Genomic DNA, 15,501 nt, shown 5'->3' with positions numbered 1-15,501 from the left:
GGAGGCAGCGTGGCACCTGGGCAGGGGCACAGGCTTTGGCATCAGGCAGACCTGGCTTCCCATCTCGGCTCTGTTGCATAATAGCTGTGTGACTTGGAGCAAGTCACTTAACCTCTCTGAGCCTCAGTTTTCTCATCTGTAAAATGGGGACAATAATAGCACTTACCTCCTAGCGTTGTTGGGAGGGTCCAAGTGCTTCTGTGCACGTGACAGCGCTTAGACCAGGGCCTGGCATGCAGGGAGCGCTCAGGGCATTGCAACTGCTCTACCGTTATTCACAACGCCTGTGGCCCTGAGCTCCACCTGTGCTCAGATCCTTCCAGCAACCCTCTCAGGCAGGCACCTGCATCTCCGCTTCACAGATGAGGAAACTGAGGCCCAGCCAGCGGAGGAAACCTGCCCAAGGCTACATGGCCAGTAAGGGACAGAGCCAGGACGGGAACTTGGGTGGGCCTTCCCTGTGCTGCGTGGCCTCCTGCGGGCGGGTGGCAGGGGGGCTGCCAGGGGGAGGCGGCCTGGCTGAGGGCAAGTGTAACCCACCTGGAAGTACTGCACAGCGGAAGACTCCTCCGTCCGCTCACTGAACACGGACCGCTCCAGGGTGTGGCCCCGGCAGGTTTTCAGGATGTTGTAGAAGGAACAGAAATCTGGAACAGGGAAGCCAAGTCACTGGGGGGCGGTCAGCAACCTGGCATATGGCCATCTGGGAGGGAAGGTTCTGGATGGCCACATGTCCTGATGTTTCTCCCTTGAACATATAGGGCTGGTGATTTCTCTTCCCCGAAAAACAATTTTCCAAGTTTAAAGAAAAGATGAAGGGCAGCCATGCCTGCACCCTGGTGACTGACATGAGAAGAGGACAGGTATCCTGCACGTGGGGCTGGTGTCTGGTGGGAGTGGGCCTGGGGATTCCTCACCAAAGGGCAGCTTGGTGAAGCTCTCTCAAGCACACGCCCACTGGCCTGGGAGTCGAAGCTCTGGCAAATAAGCCCAAGTCCACCCAGAAGCTCAGGGCAGCATCTGTGTGGGGGCAGCAGACACTGCAATGTCCAGTAAAAGGGGACTAGACAAACCCCAGGGGCACAGAAAAGCACAGCAGAGGCCAGGTGCAGTGGCTCACGCCTGTAATCCCAGCACTTTGGGAGGCTGAGGTGGGCAGATCAGTTGTCAGGGTTTTGAGACCAGCCTGGGCAACATAACAAGACCCTGCCACGTTAAAAAACAAAAACAAAAACAAAAACAAGAAATAGAAAAGAGAAGCAAGGCAGATAATCACCAATCACTACCCTTCCCTGAGATGCAATGGTATGTGGCCCTTTAGAACAGGCTCTATCTATTTGGCTGGGCACAGTGGTTCTCAACTGTAATCCCAGGACATTGGGAGGCTGAGGCGGGTGGACTACTTGAGCCCAGGAGTTTAAGAGGCCACCCGGGGCAATATAGCAAGACCCTGTCTCTGCAAGAAATAATGAGCCAGGCATGGTGGCTCATGCCTGTAATCCTAGCACTTTGAGAGGCTGAGGCGAGTGGATCACTTGACGTCAGGAGTTCGAGACCAGCCTGGCCAACATGGTAAAACCCTGTCTCTACTTAAAATACAGAAATTAGCCAGGGGTGGTGGCGGGTGCCTGTAAACCCAGCTACTCAGTAGGCTGAGGTGGGAGAATCGCTTGAACCTGGGAGGTGGAGGTTGCAGTGAGCCAAGATCGCGCCACTGCACTCCAGCCTCGGCAACGGAGTGAGACTCTGTCTCAAAACTAAACTAAACTAAACTAAAATACAAGCTACATTTATTAACAGAATGATAGCCACTAAATTATATCAAGTAAAAAACAAAACAATATTTAAAAGACAATCTCTTTAAAAATTAAAAGACACGGCAGGGCATGGTTGCTCACGCATGTATTCCTAGCACTTTGGGAGGCCGAGGTAGGCGGATTACCTGAGGTCAGGAGTTCAAGACCAGCCTGGTCAACATGGTGAAACCCCCCCATCTCTACTAAAAATATAAAAAACTAGCCGGGTACAGTGGCACGTGCCTGTAATCCCAGCTACTCGGGGGGCTGAGGCAGGAGAATCGCTTGAACCTGGGAGACGGTGGTTGCAGTGAGCCGAGATCATGCCACTGCACTCCAGCCTGGGCAACAGAGTGAGACTCCATCTCAAAAAACAGTAAAAGACACAGTTCGGGATGAGCAAGTTCTGGAGATGGGTGTTAGTGATAGTTGCACAACAATGTTAATGTGCTGCTTGCTACCAAACTACACACTTTAAAAGGGTTAAAATGACCAAATTTTGTTATGTAGATTATAGCACAACTTTTAAAAACTGACAGAACTGAAATAAAAAATATTAAAATACAAAGTCTTAAGAATGGAAACGGCTGGGTGTGGTGGCTCATGCCTCTAATCCCAGCACTTTGGGAGGCTGAGGCAGGTGGACCACTTGAGGTCAGGAGTTTGAGACCAGCCTGGGCAACATGAAAAGACTCCATGTCAGCCAGGTGCGGTGGCTCACGCCTGTAATCCCAGCACTTTGGGAGGCCGAGGCGGGCGGATCACGAGGTCAGGAGATCGAGATCATCCTGGCTAACACAGTGAAACCCCGTCTCTATTAAAAATACAAAAAATTAGCCGGGCGTGGCAGTGGGCACCTGTAGTCCCAGCTACGCAGGAGGCTGAAACAGGAGAATGGCATGAACCTGGGAGGCGGAGCTTGCAGTGAGCCGAGATTGCGCCACTGCACTCCAGCCTGGGCAACAGAGCAAGACTCCATCTCAAAAAAAAAAAAAAAGAAAAAAAAAAAAAGAAAGAAAAATTCTATGTCTGCTATAGTAAAAATACAAAAATTAGCCAGGCGTGGTGGCACACACATGTAGTTCCAGCTACTCGGGAGGCTGAGGCATGAGAATTGCTTGAACCCCGGGCACTTCAGCCTGGGCACAGAGTGACATTCTTTCTCCAAAAAAAAAAAAAAAAAATAAGGCCGGGTGCAGTGGCTCACATTTGTAATCCCAGCACTTTGGGAGGCTGAGGCGGGCGGCTCACTTGAAGCCAGGAGTTCGAGACCAGTCTGGGCAACACAGTGAAAACCCATCTCTACAAAAAATTAGCCAGGCGTGGCTTCACACAGGTGGCCCTGAGGGCTCAGACTGCCTGAGGTACATCTGGGTCATTGCACAGCCTCCTTGAGACAAGGGGGAGGCTGGCAGTGGCTATGGGCAGGCAGCCTCCCCACCTCCAGCTGTCCCTGCACCAGCCCGTGTCAATCACTGGGCTCACTTCACCTCTCTGGTAAATCAAGCCTGAGGCGGGACCTTCAGACCGTCTCCAGCCCTGGGCATCCTCGACACCTCTACTGCCACTCCGGCTGCATCCACCTGGGGTTCTCCCATCCCTAGTCAGGAATCTTGTGTCTCCCTGTGCCCCCAAGGTGGGTCCGGTTAGGCCCCTCTGGTAGCTTCTCTGTGCCCTGAGCAAACTCTTCCTGCCCCTATGACCTCGTCTCACTCCATCCCCTAAACTTCAGTCACAGCTGGCCCAGACTGGCCACTGCCAGAAGGACTGGGCCCAGGTGGTCAGGATGGGCTTCTTGGAGGTGGGGACATAAAAGCCAAGCCCCACAAGACACGAAGGAGCTGGTGAGGGAGGGTCTGGGATCCAGCGTCTCCCCAGGCAGTGGAGTGTCCTCTGGACATATCTGCATGTGGGAATGCGGTTTGGAGGGCAGCGGAGCATTCTCAACGATGCATGGGCCACTCCTTAGCCAGGCTCCATGCCCCTGCCCACCAGGGCTCTGGGCGCTCTGGGCTGGTGTCACTGGAGTGGAAGCAGGGGCACGTACCGTTGGGTGTGGCGAACTGGATGAGGACGCTGTTGCAGCCCAGGGTGATGATGAAGGACTGCTTGCCCACGCGGCTACACTCTGTCTCTCGGGACACCGAGCACTTAAAGACACACACATCTTCATCTATGAAAGAAGATAGGCTGGCATGAGCAGTACAGCCCTGTCGGCTGCCTTCTTTTGATCCCGGGTCCCTGACGCCCTCCTGCTGCCTGCCGTTGGTGCCCCCAGATTCTTCCAGAGTGCCACAAAACCACCCTGGCAGCATTGCCGGGTGCGCTGCCTGCCCAGCCCACACTGAGGACAAGGGAGCGGCTGATCAGACAGCAGGGATACAGTCTGTGTCCTCAGGATGACCAGGGCTGAGACAGGGAGACGGTGAACGCTGAGGTGGGCAGACAGGGCCACCAGGCACGGTGCCAACCCACAGGGCCTCAGAGCTGGAGCTGCCTCTGCTCCACTCGGCTGAGCCCTTCTGTTCTTGGATGGGTGCAGTGCAGTGACTGCATGGGGCCAGTGTAGCCAGACCGCCGGGTTCACACCCCACCCATGCCATTTGTTCACTGTGACACAGGCAGGTCCCTCAGCCTCTCTGGAACTCGGGTTCTCACCGTCAGATGGGGCTAATGGCAGGGCAGTTGTCTAGTGAATTACGACACTGTCTCCCTGTACCCATCATGATAGCTGTTACTAGTCATTCATTCCACAAACCTGTGGCCATTCCACTCCAGCCAAATGGTGAAACTTAGCGATGCCAGGAACGGGCCGGCCCAATCAGGCACTGTGCCCCTGCCTGCCAGTGGGACAGGTGCATCATCTGTAGTATTCTTGGCAAAAATGTTTGACCTAGTCCCATCTTCAAGGGACAACAGAAAACTACAGGTTGTTGGGCAGGCTACAGGACAACCAGGCTGGTCTCCTCAAACAGGCCAGTGTCAGGAAAGACCAAAACGGTGGGAGCTATTCCAGAGTACAGGAGACAAGAAAGCGGGGAGTGCCCAATGCGATGCAAAGTGGGACCCTGGGCTGAAGCCGCAAGAAAAATGTTTTAAAAAGTTATAAAGGACAACTGGGGAGACCGGACCCACACCTCTAATCCCAGCACTTTGGGAGGCCAAGGCAGGAGGATCACTTGAACCCAGGAGTTGGAGATCAGACTGGGCAGCATAGCAAGACCCTGTCTACAAAAAAATTTTAAAATTAGGCAAGCGTGGTGGCGTGTGCCTGTTGTCTTAGGGACTCAGGAGGCCGAGATGGAAGGATCACTTGAGCCTGGGAGGTTGAGACTGCAATGAGCCATGACTGTGCCACTGCATTCCAGCCTGGGTGACAGAGCAAGACCCTGTCTCAAAAAAATAAATAAAGGACAACTGGGGAGCTGGACAGAGTAGCCCCCACCTGTGGTCCCAGCTACTTGGGAGGCTGAGGTGGGAGGATTGCTTGAGCCCAGGAGGTTGAGGCTGCAGTGAGCTATGATGGTGCCACTGTACTCTATCTAGTCTAGGCAACAGAAGTGAGATCCTACTTTAAAAAAAAAAAAAAAAAGACAACTAGGAAAATGTGAGTGTGGAATACATATGCCATAATTTTAAGTTACTTGGATGTGACAATGGCATTGCGGTTTTGTACAGAAATGCCTTTGTTCTTAGAAAACATATGTGGAAGGATTTATGGCAAATTCCCATGACATCAGCAGCTTGCTTTTCAATAGCCCATCACAACAACAACGTGAGTGCAAATGTGGCAAAAGTGTTCCCAATCACCCTGAATAGCCAAAACAATCTTGAAAAAGAATGAAGCTGGAGGATTCCCATGTCTCAATTTCAAATTTTACTATGAAGGTACAGTAATGTAAACAGTGTAGTGGTACTGGCAAAAGAATGGAGACACAGATCAATGGAACAGAATCAGAGTCCAGAAATAAACCCTTACACTTATCCTCAATTGATTTTTGACAAAGATTCCAAGAACATTCAATGGGGAAAGAATAGTGCCTTCAATAAACACTGCTAAGAAAACTGGATAACCACAGAGAAAAGAATGAAGTTAAACTCCTACCTCACACCATATACAAATAAAACAGAACTCAAATGGAGCAATGACCTAAACATAAGAGCTAAAACTAGAAAACTCTTAGGAGAACAATTTGCAAATCATCTATTGCTAAGTATTTAGTGTCCAGAATATATAAAAAAACTCTTTTAGGGTCAGGCCTGGTGGCTAACACCTGTAATCCCAGCATTGTGGGAGGCGGGCAGATCACTAGAACCCAGGAGTTTAAGACCAGCCTGGGCAACATGGTGAAATCCTGTCTCTACTAAAAATATATAAATATTAAGTCAGGTGTAGTGGCGTGTGCCTATAGTCCCAACTACTTGGGAGGCTGAGGTGGGAGAATCACCTGAGCCCAGGAAGTTGACACTGCAGCGAGCGGAGATGGCAACACTGCACTCTGGACTGGGTGACAAGAATAAGACCCTGTCTCAAAAAAAAAAAAAAAAAAAAAAAAAAGGTTGGGCACGGTGGCTCACACCTGTAATCCCAGCACTTTGGGAGGCCAAGGTGGGTGGATCACGAGGTCAAGAGATTGAGATCATCCTGGCTAACACGGTGAAATCCTGTCTCTACTAAAAATACAAAAAAATAATAAAATAAAATAAAATAAAATTGGCTGGGCACGGTGGCTCATGCCTGTAATCCCAGCACTTTGGGAGGTCAAGGCAGGCGGATCACGAGATCGAGACCATCCTGGCTAACATGGTGAAACCCTGTCTCTACTAAAAATACAAAAAATTAGCTGGGTGTGGTGCGGGTGCCTGTAGTCCCAGCTACTCGGGAGGCTGAGGCAGGAGAATCACTTGAACCTGGGAGGCAGAGCTTGCAGTGAGCCGAGAGCACGCCACTGCACTCCAGTCTGGGTGACAAAGCGAGACTCTGTCTCAAAACAAACAAACAAAAAAGCAAAAACAAACAAAAAATTAGCCAGGCATGGTGGCAGGCGCCTGTAGTCCCAGCTACTCAGAAGGCTGAGGCAGGAGAATGGCATGAACCCAAGAGGTGGAGCTTGCAGTGAGCGAAGATCACGCCACTGCACTCCAGCCTGGGCAACAGAGCAAGACTCCATCTCAAAAAAAAAAAATAAAAATAAAACCACAATTTTTTTTTTTTTGAGACGGAGTCTTACTCTGTCACCCAGGCTGGAGTGCCGTTGCCGGATCTCTCTCAGCTTACTGCAAGCTCCGCCTCCCGGGTTTACGCCACTCTCCTGCCTCAGCCTCCCGAGTAGCTGGGACTACAGGCACCCGCCACCTCGCCCGGCTAGTTTTTTTTGTATTTTTTTAGTGGAGACGGGGTTTCACCGTGTGAGCCAGGATGGTCTCGATCTCCTGACCTCGTGATCCGCCCGTCTCGGCCTCCCAAAGTGCTGGGATTAAAGGCTTGAGCCACCGTGCCCAGCCACAACAATTATTTTTTATCTCATTTTATTATGTTTTTATTTTTTGAGATGGAGTCTCACTCCATTGCCCAGCCTGGAGTGCAGTGGCACAATCTTGGCTTGCTGTGACCTCTGCCTCCCAGATTCTAGGGATTCTCCTGCTTCAGCCTCCCGAGTAGTGGGGGAACTACAGGTGTGCGCCACCACATCCAGCTTATTTTTGTACAGTCAGGCTGGTCTCGAGCTCCTGAGCTCAAGTGATCTGTCTGCCTCAGCATCCCAAGGTGCTGGGATTACAGAGGTGAGCCACTGTGCCTGGCCTAAATATTTTTTTGAGACAGATTCTTGATCTGTTACCCAGGCTGGAGTGCAGCAGCACTATCTTGGCTCACTGCAACCTCCGCCTCCTGAGTAGCTGGGTTCAAGCGATTCTTGTGCCTCAGCCTCCTGAGTAGCTGGGATTACAGACATGCATCATCACACCCACTAATTTTTGTATTTTTGGTAGAGATGGGGTTTTGTCGTGTTGGCCAGGCTGGTCTTGAAGTCCTAGCCTCATGTGATCTGTCCGCCTTGGCATCTCAAACTGCTGGGATTACAGGCATGAGCCACTGGGCTGGGCCAAGAACTTTTTTAACTCAACAACAAAGAGATAGCCAGGGCTGGGCACAGGCTCATGCCTGTAATCCCAGCACTTTGGGAGGCCAAGACGGGAGGATAACTTGAGGCCAGGAGTTCAACCTCAGCCTGGGCAACATAGCAAGACCCCATATCTACAAAAAAAATAAAATTAGCTGGGCATGGTGGTGCATGCCTGAGATCCCAGCTACGCAGGAGGCTGAGATGGAAGGATTGCTGGAGCCTGGGAGCTCAAGGCTGCAGTGAGCTATGATTCTGCCTGTGAACAGCCACTGCACTCCGGCCTGGGCAACATAGCAAGACTCCATCTCTTTAAAAAAGCAAAAACAAATGCCAGGTGCGGTGGCTCACGCCTGTAAACCCAGTACTTTGGGAAGCCTAGGCAGGCAGTTTATGAGGTCAGGAGATCGAGACCATCCTGGCTAACATGGTGAAACCCCATCTCTACTAAAAATACAAAAAAATTAGCCGGGCGTGGAGGCGTGCGCCTGTAGTCCCAGTTGCTGGGGAGACTGAGGCAGGAGAATGGCGTGAACCCAGGAGGCAGAGCTGGCAGTGAGCTGAGATCGCACTACCGCACTCCAGCTTGGGTGACAGAGCAAGACTTCATCTCAAAACAAACAAACAAACAAACAGCTGGCCAAGCGCAGTGGCTCATGCTTGTAATCCCAGCACTTTAGAAGGCAGAGGCAGGCAGATCATCTGAGGTCAGGAGCTCAAGACCAGCATGGCCAACATGGAGAAACGCCATCTCTACTGAAAACACAAAAATTAGCCAGACGTGATGGCGCGTGCCTGTAGTCCCAGCTACTCAGGAGGCTGAGGCAGGCAGAATTGCTTGAATCAGGGAGGTGGAGGTTGCAGTGAGCTGAGATAGCACCACTGCACTTTAGCTTGGGCAACAGAGCAAAGACTCCGTTTCAAAAAAAAAAAAGGCACGGTGGCTCACGCCTGTAATCCCAGCACTTTGGGAGGCCGAGGCGGGCGGATCACGAGGTCAGGAGATCAAGACTATCCTGGCTAATACAGTGAAACCCCGTCTCTACTAAAAATAAAAAAAATTAGCCAGGGGTGGTGGCAGGCGCCTGTAGTGCCAGCTACTTGGAAGGTTGAGGCAGGAGAATGGTGTGAACCCGGGAGGCAGAGCTTGTAGTGAGCCGAGATCGTGCCACTGCACTCCAGCCTGGGCAACAGAGCGGGACTCCGTCTCAAAACAAAAACAAAAGCAAAACAAAACAAAACAAACAAAACAAAACAAAACAAAACAAAACCAACAGATGGGCCGGGCGCGGTGGCTCAAGCCTGTAATCCCAGCACTTCGGGAGGCCGAGGCGGGTGGATCACGAGGTCAGGAGATCGAGACCATCCTGGCTAACACGGTGAAACCCCGTCTCTACTAAAAATACAAAAAAAAAAACTAGCCGGGCGTGGTGGTGGGCGCCTGTAGTCCCAGCTACTCGGGGGCTGAGGCGGTAGAATGGCGTGAACCTGGGAGGCGGAGCTTGCAGTGAGCCCAGATCGCGCCACTGCACTCCAGCCTGGGCGACACAGAAAGACGCCGTCTCAAAAAAAAAAAAAAAAAAAAAAAAAAAACCCAACAGATACTCGTATGCAAGCATTCATAGCAGTACTTATTCACGACAGACAAAAGATAGAAATACAACCCAAATGCCCATAAACTGACAAACAGATAAAACACGGTTTATTATAAAATGAAACATTATTCAGCCATAAAAATAAAGGAAGCACTGAGCCATGCTATAACATGAATGAATATCAGAAACATCACACCGAAAGAAGCCAGACACAAATGATTCTATTTGTATGAAATATTCACAGAAGGCACGGTGCTGGTGGCTGAGAGGTAGGAGAAGGCAGGAATGGGGAGCAACTGCTTAACGGATGTGGGGTCTCCTTTTGGGGTGATGACAATATTTTGGGAGTAGACAGAGGCGATTGTTATGCAACATTGTAAAAGAGTTGATTTCATGTTATAAAATAACAGCTCTTGACCTCCCAGGCTCAAGTCATCCTCCCACCTCAGCCTCCCGGGTAGCTGGAACCTCACGCGCATGTCACCACCCCTGACTAATTTTGTTTATTTTTTTGTAGAGATGAGGTTCTTACTATGTTGCCCAGGCTGGTCTGAAACTCCTGGGATTCATGTGATCCTCCCACCTTGGCCTCCAAAGTGTTGGGATTACAGGTGTGATTTTGCTTCAATAGAAAAAGAAAAATGGGCCAGTGTGGTAGCTCACGCCTATAATTCCAGCACTTTGGGAGGTGGGCAGATCACTTGAACCCAGGAGTTTGAGACACGCCTGTCCAACATGGCAAAACCCCGTCTCCACTAAAAATACAAAAATTATAAGGCATGGTGGTGGGTGCCTATAATCCCAGCTACTCAGGAGGCTGAGGCAGGAGAATTGCCCTGGGAGGCGGAGGTTGCAGTGAGCTGAGATGGCACCACTTCACTCCAGCCTTGGGCGACAGAGCAAGACTCCGTCTCAAAAAAAAAAAAAAAAAAAAAAAAAAAAAAAAAAAAAAAAAAAAAAAAAAAAAAAAAAAAGAAAAAGAAAAAGAAAAAGAAAAAGAAAAAGAAAACTTCCTAACTGACAAGTCCAGGTATGAGGGCCTGCAGATGAGAGACCTGCAGGGCAGCTCCCCGGCCACACCCAGCCAGTCCTGCCAGACTCTCTCGCCAGGTGCCGCCCTCCTGAGACGGCAGGGCATGGGGGAACCTCCTAAGCCTCTGCCAGGAGGAGGGTGTCAGCAGGCCACTGCCCCAGACTCACAGCCTCGCCACACCCACAGGGGCCCCAAGAGAAGGTGTTCCCAGCTGTAAGTGGGTCCCAGGAAGGCACATCCAACCTTGGCAAGGCGCCCACGTTCACACCCGTCCTGGGGCAGGAGATACTGTCGATCTGTTGGCCATGCCTGGGCGACAGCAAGTGGGCGCAGGGAGGCCTGTTTACCAAGCAGCCTGGCAACCCAACCAGTTGCCTGAGGCGCCCCTCTCTGACCTGGCGCCGGGCAGGCAACTACAGGACCTGTGGCCAAGTGAAGCCTGGCTGTTCCCAGCCAGGGCTGGGGCTGGGCTTGGGCCAAAGACGCCGGGGCTGAGGGCAAGTGGATCGCTTCATCACAGCAGCAGCTGCTGAAGCCCACGGAGCCAGCAGCTTCTCAAAGTCACAGCTCTTCCCCAGGTTAGTCTCTGGCACACAGAAGACACCTGGGAAATACTGACAAACCAAAAAAAAAAGAAAAGAAAAAAGAAAAACAACAAGCTAGACCATGTTCCTCCCTTTGTTGGGGAGACACCCGAGCTTCTGAGCTCTGTGCCCATCATTCCTCATGGCTGTCCCCGCCTTGGGCCCCCCCTCAACAGACATACTCAGCCCTCTAGTCCCTACATGGGCCAGGCCCCAGGCCTCTGCACATGCCGTTCCCACTTTCTCCCTTCCTCTCCCCTCCCTCTGCTACTATGGGCCCAGCGGGCCATTGCACACCTGGCCCAGGGTCACCTGTGAGCAGGCAGAGAATGCACAGCCTGTCTCCTGGCTCGCGAACAGCACCCCAGGAGGAGGGCAGGAGGGAGCCTTGGGGCCCGGGACGCACAGGCGTCTGGATCCAGCAGTGGCGATTCAGTGCCCACCACAGATGCAGCTCTGCCCATGGGAAACTCACTGTGGCATCCTCTCAAGGCCAGTAACCACCTCCCAAAGCAGCCATTCTGCTGGGGAGGAGCAGTATGGGAACCGGGGAAGGGGGCAGGACCCCAGGATTCAGAAAGGCCCTCTGTGTTGGCCTCTAGAGACTAATCCAAAAAGCACCACTGTGGCCGCATCAGCCGGCGCACGTTGGGGACTGTGTGCACGTGGCCAGGAGAGGTAGGGGACAGGCTGCAGGGCTAGCAGGCAAGGGTGACCAAAAAGCAGACTCTGGAGCCAAGAGGCTGTGGTGACTTCAGGCCAATTGAGGCTAGGCCACAGCTGGGGTATGTGTTTTTTTTTTTTTTTTTTTTTTTTTGAGAAGACGTCTCACTCTGTCGCCCAGGCTGGAGTGCAATGGCACAATCTCAGCTTGCCACAACCTCCATCTCTCAGGTTCCAGTGATTCTCCTGCCTCAGCCTCCCGAGTAGCTGGGATTACAGGCGTGCACCACCACACCCGGCTAATTTTTGTATTTTTAGTAGAGACAGGATTTCACCATGTTGACCAGGCTGATCTCGAACTCCTGATCTCAGGTGATTCACCCACCTCGTCCTCCCAAAGTGCAGAGATCACAGGTGTCAGCCACCGTGCCTGGCCCAGAGCTAGGATTTTTTTACCCTGCAGTAAAAGGAACGGGACTGGGATCTTCTGGTGGAGTCTCCAATGGGGAACGTGAAGAACACGAACCTGGACTGAGTGTTACGCTTTGGCCACCCCTGGACCCACCCTGCGGCTACTCGCTGGCCTGCCACGCTTACTCGGCCCTGATGAAGCTGTGGGGCCAAGGGAGGAGGGGCTGGAATTGCAGGGAAGCGGGTAGAAAAACTGCCCCATCTTTGAGGCAGCCTTTCTTGCTCCCCAGGAAGCAGCCCCCCACCATGTGAATCCAGGTCACAAACCCCCAGTTGCCATGAGCCAGGCCTGCCCACACCCTGCGGAGGCTGGGATGTCACATGATGTAAGAGTGACAACACTCTAAGGGCCAGGCTCTGTTCCAGTGCCTTATGTCTAACCCGTTTCCTCTTCTCATCACCCCTGGGAGTATCTACTCTCACTATGCCCTTATTTGCTCAGAGAGGTTAAGTATCTCGCTGAAGGTCACACAGCAAGAGTGGCCGAGGTGACTGGCACTGGCATCCCCATTCCTCACCAATGCACCAGCCGACATCTCTGCGCTTCCTAGAGCAGGGTTTGGCTGACTTTCTGTGTAAAGGACCAGACAGTAAATATTGTGTGCTTCCTGGGGAATCTGATCTCTGCCACAATGATTCTATTCTGCCTTGCAGCAGACAATATGTAAACAAATGAGCATGGCTGTGTGCCCATAAAGCTTTATTTGCAAAACCCAGCAGGATTACAAGTGCAGAGCAGAGGCTGGATCCTCAGCGTCCTCGCCACCCACTTCCTTATTTGCTCACCAGGCAGTGGGCAATGGAGACACGCTCCCCATCCTAGAGGCGGTGAGGACAGCCGAGTGGCAGACTGACAGGGATCCCCAGGCGGTGGACTCTGTAGGTGGCACCTGACTCAGCCTGGGAAGGAGACTGGGGACAGATCTGCCAGTGAGGGGAAGAGCACAGGGAAGACAGGGAAACAGGGGTGGCAAAGACAGTGTGCAGTGAGCCCTGGGATGTTGCTGGGACAGACCCCCGTGCAAGGTGGGTTGATGTGGGTAGGGGCACTGTGGAGGGACTGCAAGAGGCCCCAATGGATTGGTGGCTCAGCTCTGGGCAGCACTGGGAGGGACCTTGTGCAGGGTGGGGAGAGACCCACCGCCACACAGGATGAGGCAGGAGCCAAGGGCTATGGCTGGCCAGGCAGGAGGCAATGGGGGTGAGGAAGAGGGCAGCTCTTGGGGGAGCAGCTGCTGTTCCCCACCTGCCTTAAAAGTAAGCACCCTGCACATCCCCTCCTTATTGGCCTCCCAGGGCAGCACAATCTGGGGGACTCTAAGGTACAACGACTCCCTAGCCCCAGACTTGAAAAAAATGCACTAGAGAATGGTGGGCGGGGCAGCAGCAGCTCCACGGCAGCCCTGGGTCCCACCCAGCATGCAGGAGGGTCTTGGAAGAACAGGGAGACGTCGCTCAAAGGTCTCACTGAGCAGATGGTCCCAGGGGACGTACCATGCCTCAGTCATCTCCCAGTCCACCCTTCAAGCCGCACAGTGTCTAACACAACCCGCCTGCTGTGCTCTTGCCTCACACTGCCCCATGGTTCCCCAGCACCTTCTGGAACCAGCCCTCTGCCAGTGTCCGCAGTCTCACTGCTGCCCCCTGGGTCACTCCAGCCAAACCTTGCTGGCCTTCAACACTCCCTCCCGGTCAAGATCATGGGCAGAGGTTCTCTCTGGCCTCTGATGATCCTTAGAGATCACCCGCCCGCCTTCCCCTGCTTCCCTGTCACCTCCTCCTAGAGGTCCTCCAGCATTTTCCAGACAAGCCCTCATTGCCTGGCAGCTCCTTATTTAATGCCTACCTGACAGCCCCACAAAGCACAGATGCAGGGCTCTGGGCATGACCCACACAGTACCTAGCACACAAGGGGCACTCATGGGTACCAACCAGAATGCCCTCCCCGGGATAGGGGTAGGGGAGGCCCAGCCTCATCCCTAAGCACAGGGGGCAGTGGGTGCAGGGGTCCAGGTGTCTAGGTCAGAATGCTAGCCTGCCCTCACCGTGAGCACGGCCTTGACTGGGGAAGTGGATTCACCATGCAGAGATGTTTAGCATCAGGTGGCCACACAGCAGCACTGTCTATTCACCTCCTGCCCCTCCCCCTTGCTTCCAGAAAGCAATGGAACAAGCAGGGGATCCTTGGGCCCCTGAGGCTCGTTAGACCTGGGTCAGGGGGACCTGGAGTCCCTTACAACTTCCCATCCCTAGGCTGGGCACAGTGGTTTGCACCTGTAATCCCAGCACTTTGGGAGGCCAAGCCACGTGGATCGCTTGAGGCTAGGAGTTTGAGACTACTCCGGCCAACATGGTGAAACCTCATCTGTACCAAAAATACAAAAATCAGCCAGGAGTGGTGGTGGGCGCCTGTAATCCCAGCTACTTGGGAGGCTGAGGCAGGAGAATAATCTGAACCTGGGAGGCGGAGGTTGCAGTGAGCAGAAATCATGCCACTGCACTCCAGCCTGGGTGACAGAGCAAGACTCTCTCTCAAAAAGAAAAAAAAAAGAGAACCTCCCATGCCATCGTGACATCAGGGCCACATCTTTGGCAGACAGAGAACAAGGAGGCCGGCTGGGAACAGTGGCTCATGCCTGTAATCCTAACACTTTGGAAAGCCGAGGCGGGAGGATCACTTGAGCCCAGGAGTTTGAGATCAGCCTGGGCAACATAGTGAGACCCCATCTCCTACAAATAATAATAAAAAAATAAGCTGAGCATGGTGGTGTGCACCTGTAGTCCCAACCATGTGAGAAGCTGCAGAAGGAAAATTCCCTGAGCCTGGGAGGTCAAGGCTGCAGTGAGCTGAGATTGTGCCACTGTACTCCAGCCTGGGCGACAGAGTGAGACCCTATTTCAAGAAAAAAAAAAAAAAAGAGAGAGAGAGAGAAAAAAACACAAGGAGGTGGAGGGCAAGAAGAAAAGCAGCAGCACCAGCTGGGGGGAGAAAGGCCACATTTCAAGCTCTTGCATCTCCAGGGGGAACACAACTGTAGCCACCAAATGGAGGCATAATTAAAGCTATTTATCTCAGCAGACCTGGGGCGGGGGAGTAGCTGGTGGCTGTAGAAGCCGTCATCCAAATGGTACATCTTTTATTAAATCGCCTCCTGCTGCTAAAGATGACATGGGCTCTTCACCTTCCAGAGGAAAATATTCCCGATCAAAGGAGGAGAGTTAGGTAAAAAGAGGGAG

General features: G+C 52.5%; 1 protein-coding gene across 3 annotated transcripts in view; it reads right to left on the bottom strand.

Moving 5' to 3' along the window:
• Positions 1–15,501, bottom strand: part of CARM1 (coactivator associated arginine methyltransferase 1) — a 52,167-nt gene that overhangs the window by 14,455 nt on the left and 22,211 nt on the right. For 2 of the 3 annotated variants that reach the window (XM_015440199.4, XM_045381006.3), the window contains exons 2-3: positions 3,844–3,969; positions 541–647 (exon numbers count right to left, since the gene is read on the bottom strand). In XM_015440199.4, the coding sequence (XP_015295685.2) occupies positions 541–647; positions 3,844–3,969 (233 nt within the window). Of the gene's footprint in view, positions 1–16; positions 137–540; positions 648–3,843; positions 3,970–15,501 lie in introns of those variants that run through there. The other variant, XM_074025900.1, reaches the window with a different exon arrangement.

Source organism: Macaca fascicularis, chromosome 19 (genome assembly GCF_037993035.2).
Source record: "Macaca fascicularis isolate 582-1 chromosome 19, T2T-MFA8v1.1".
NCBI lineage: Eukaryota > Metazoa > Chordata > Mammalia > Primates > Cercopithecidae > Macaca > Macaca fascicularis.
Note: the sequence above shows the minus strand (reverse complement) of the source record. Positions and strands in the feature narration are given on the sequence as shown.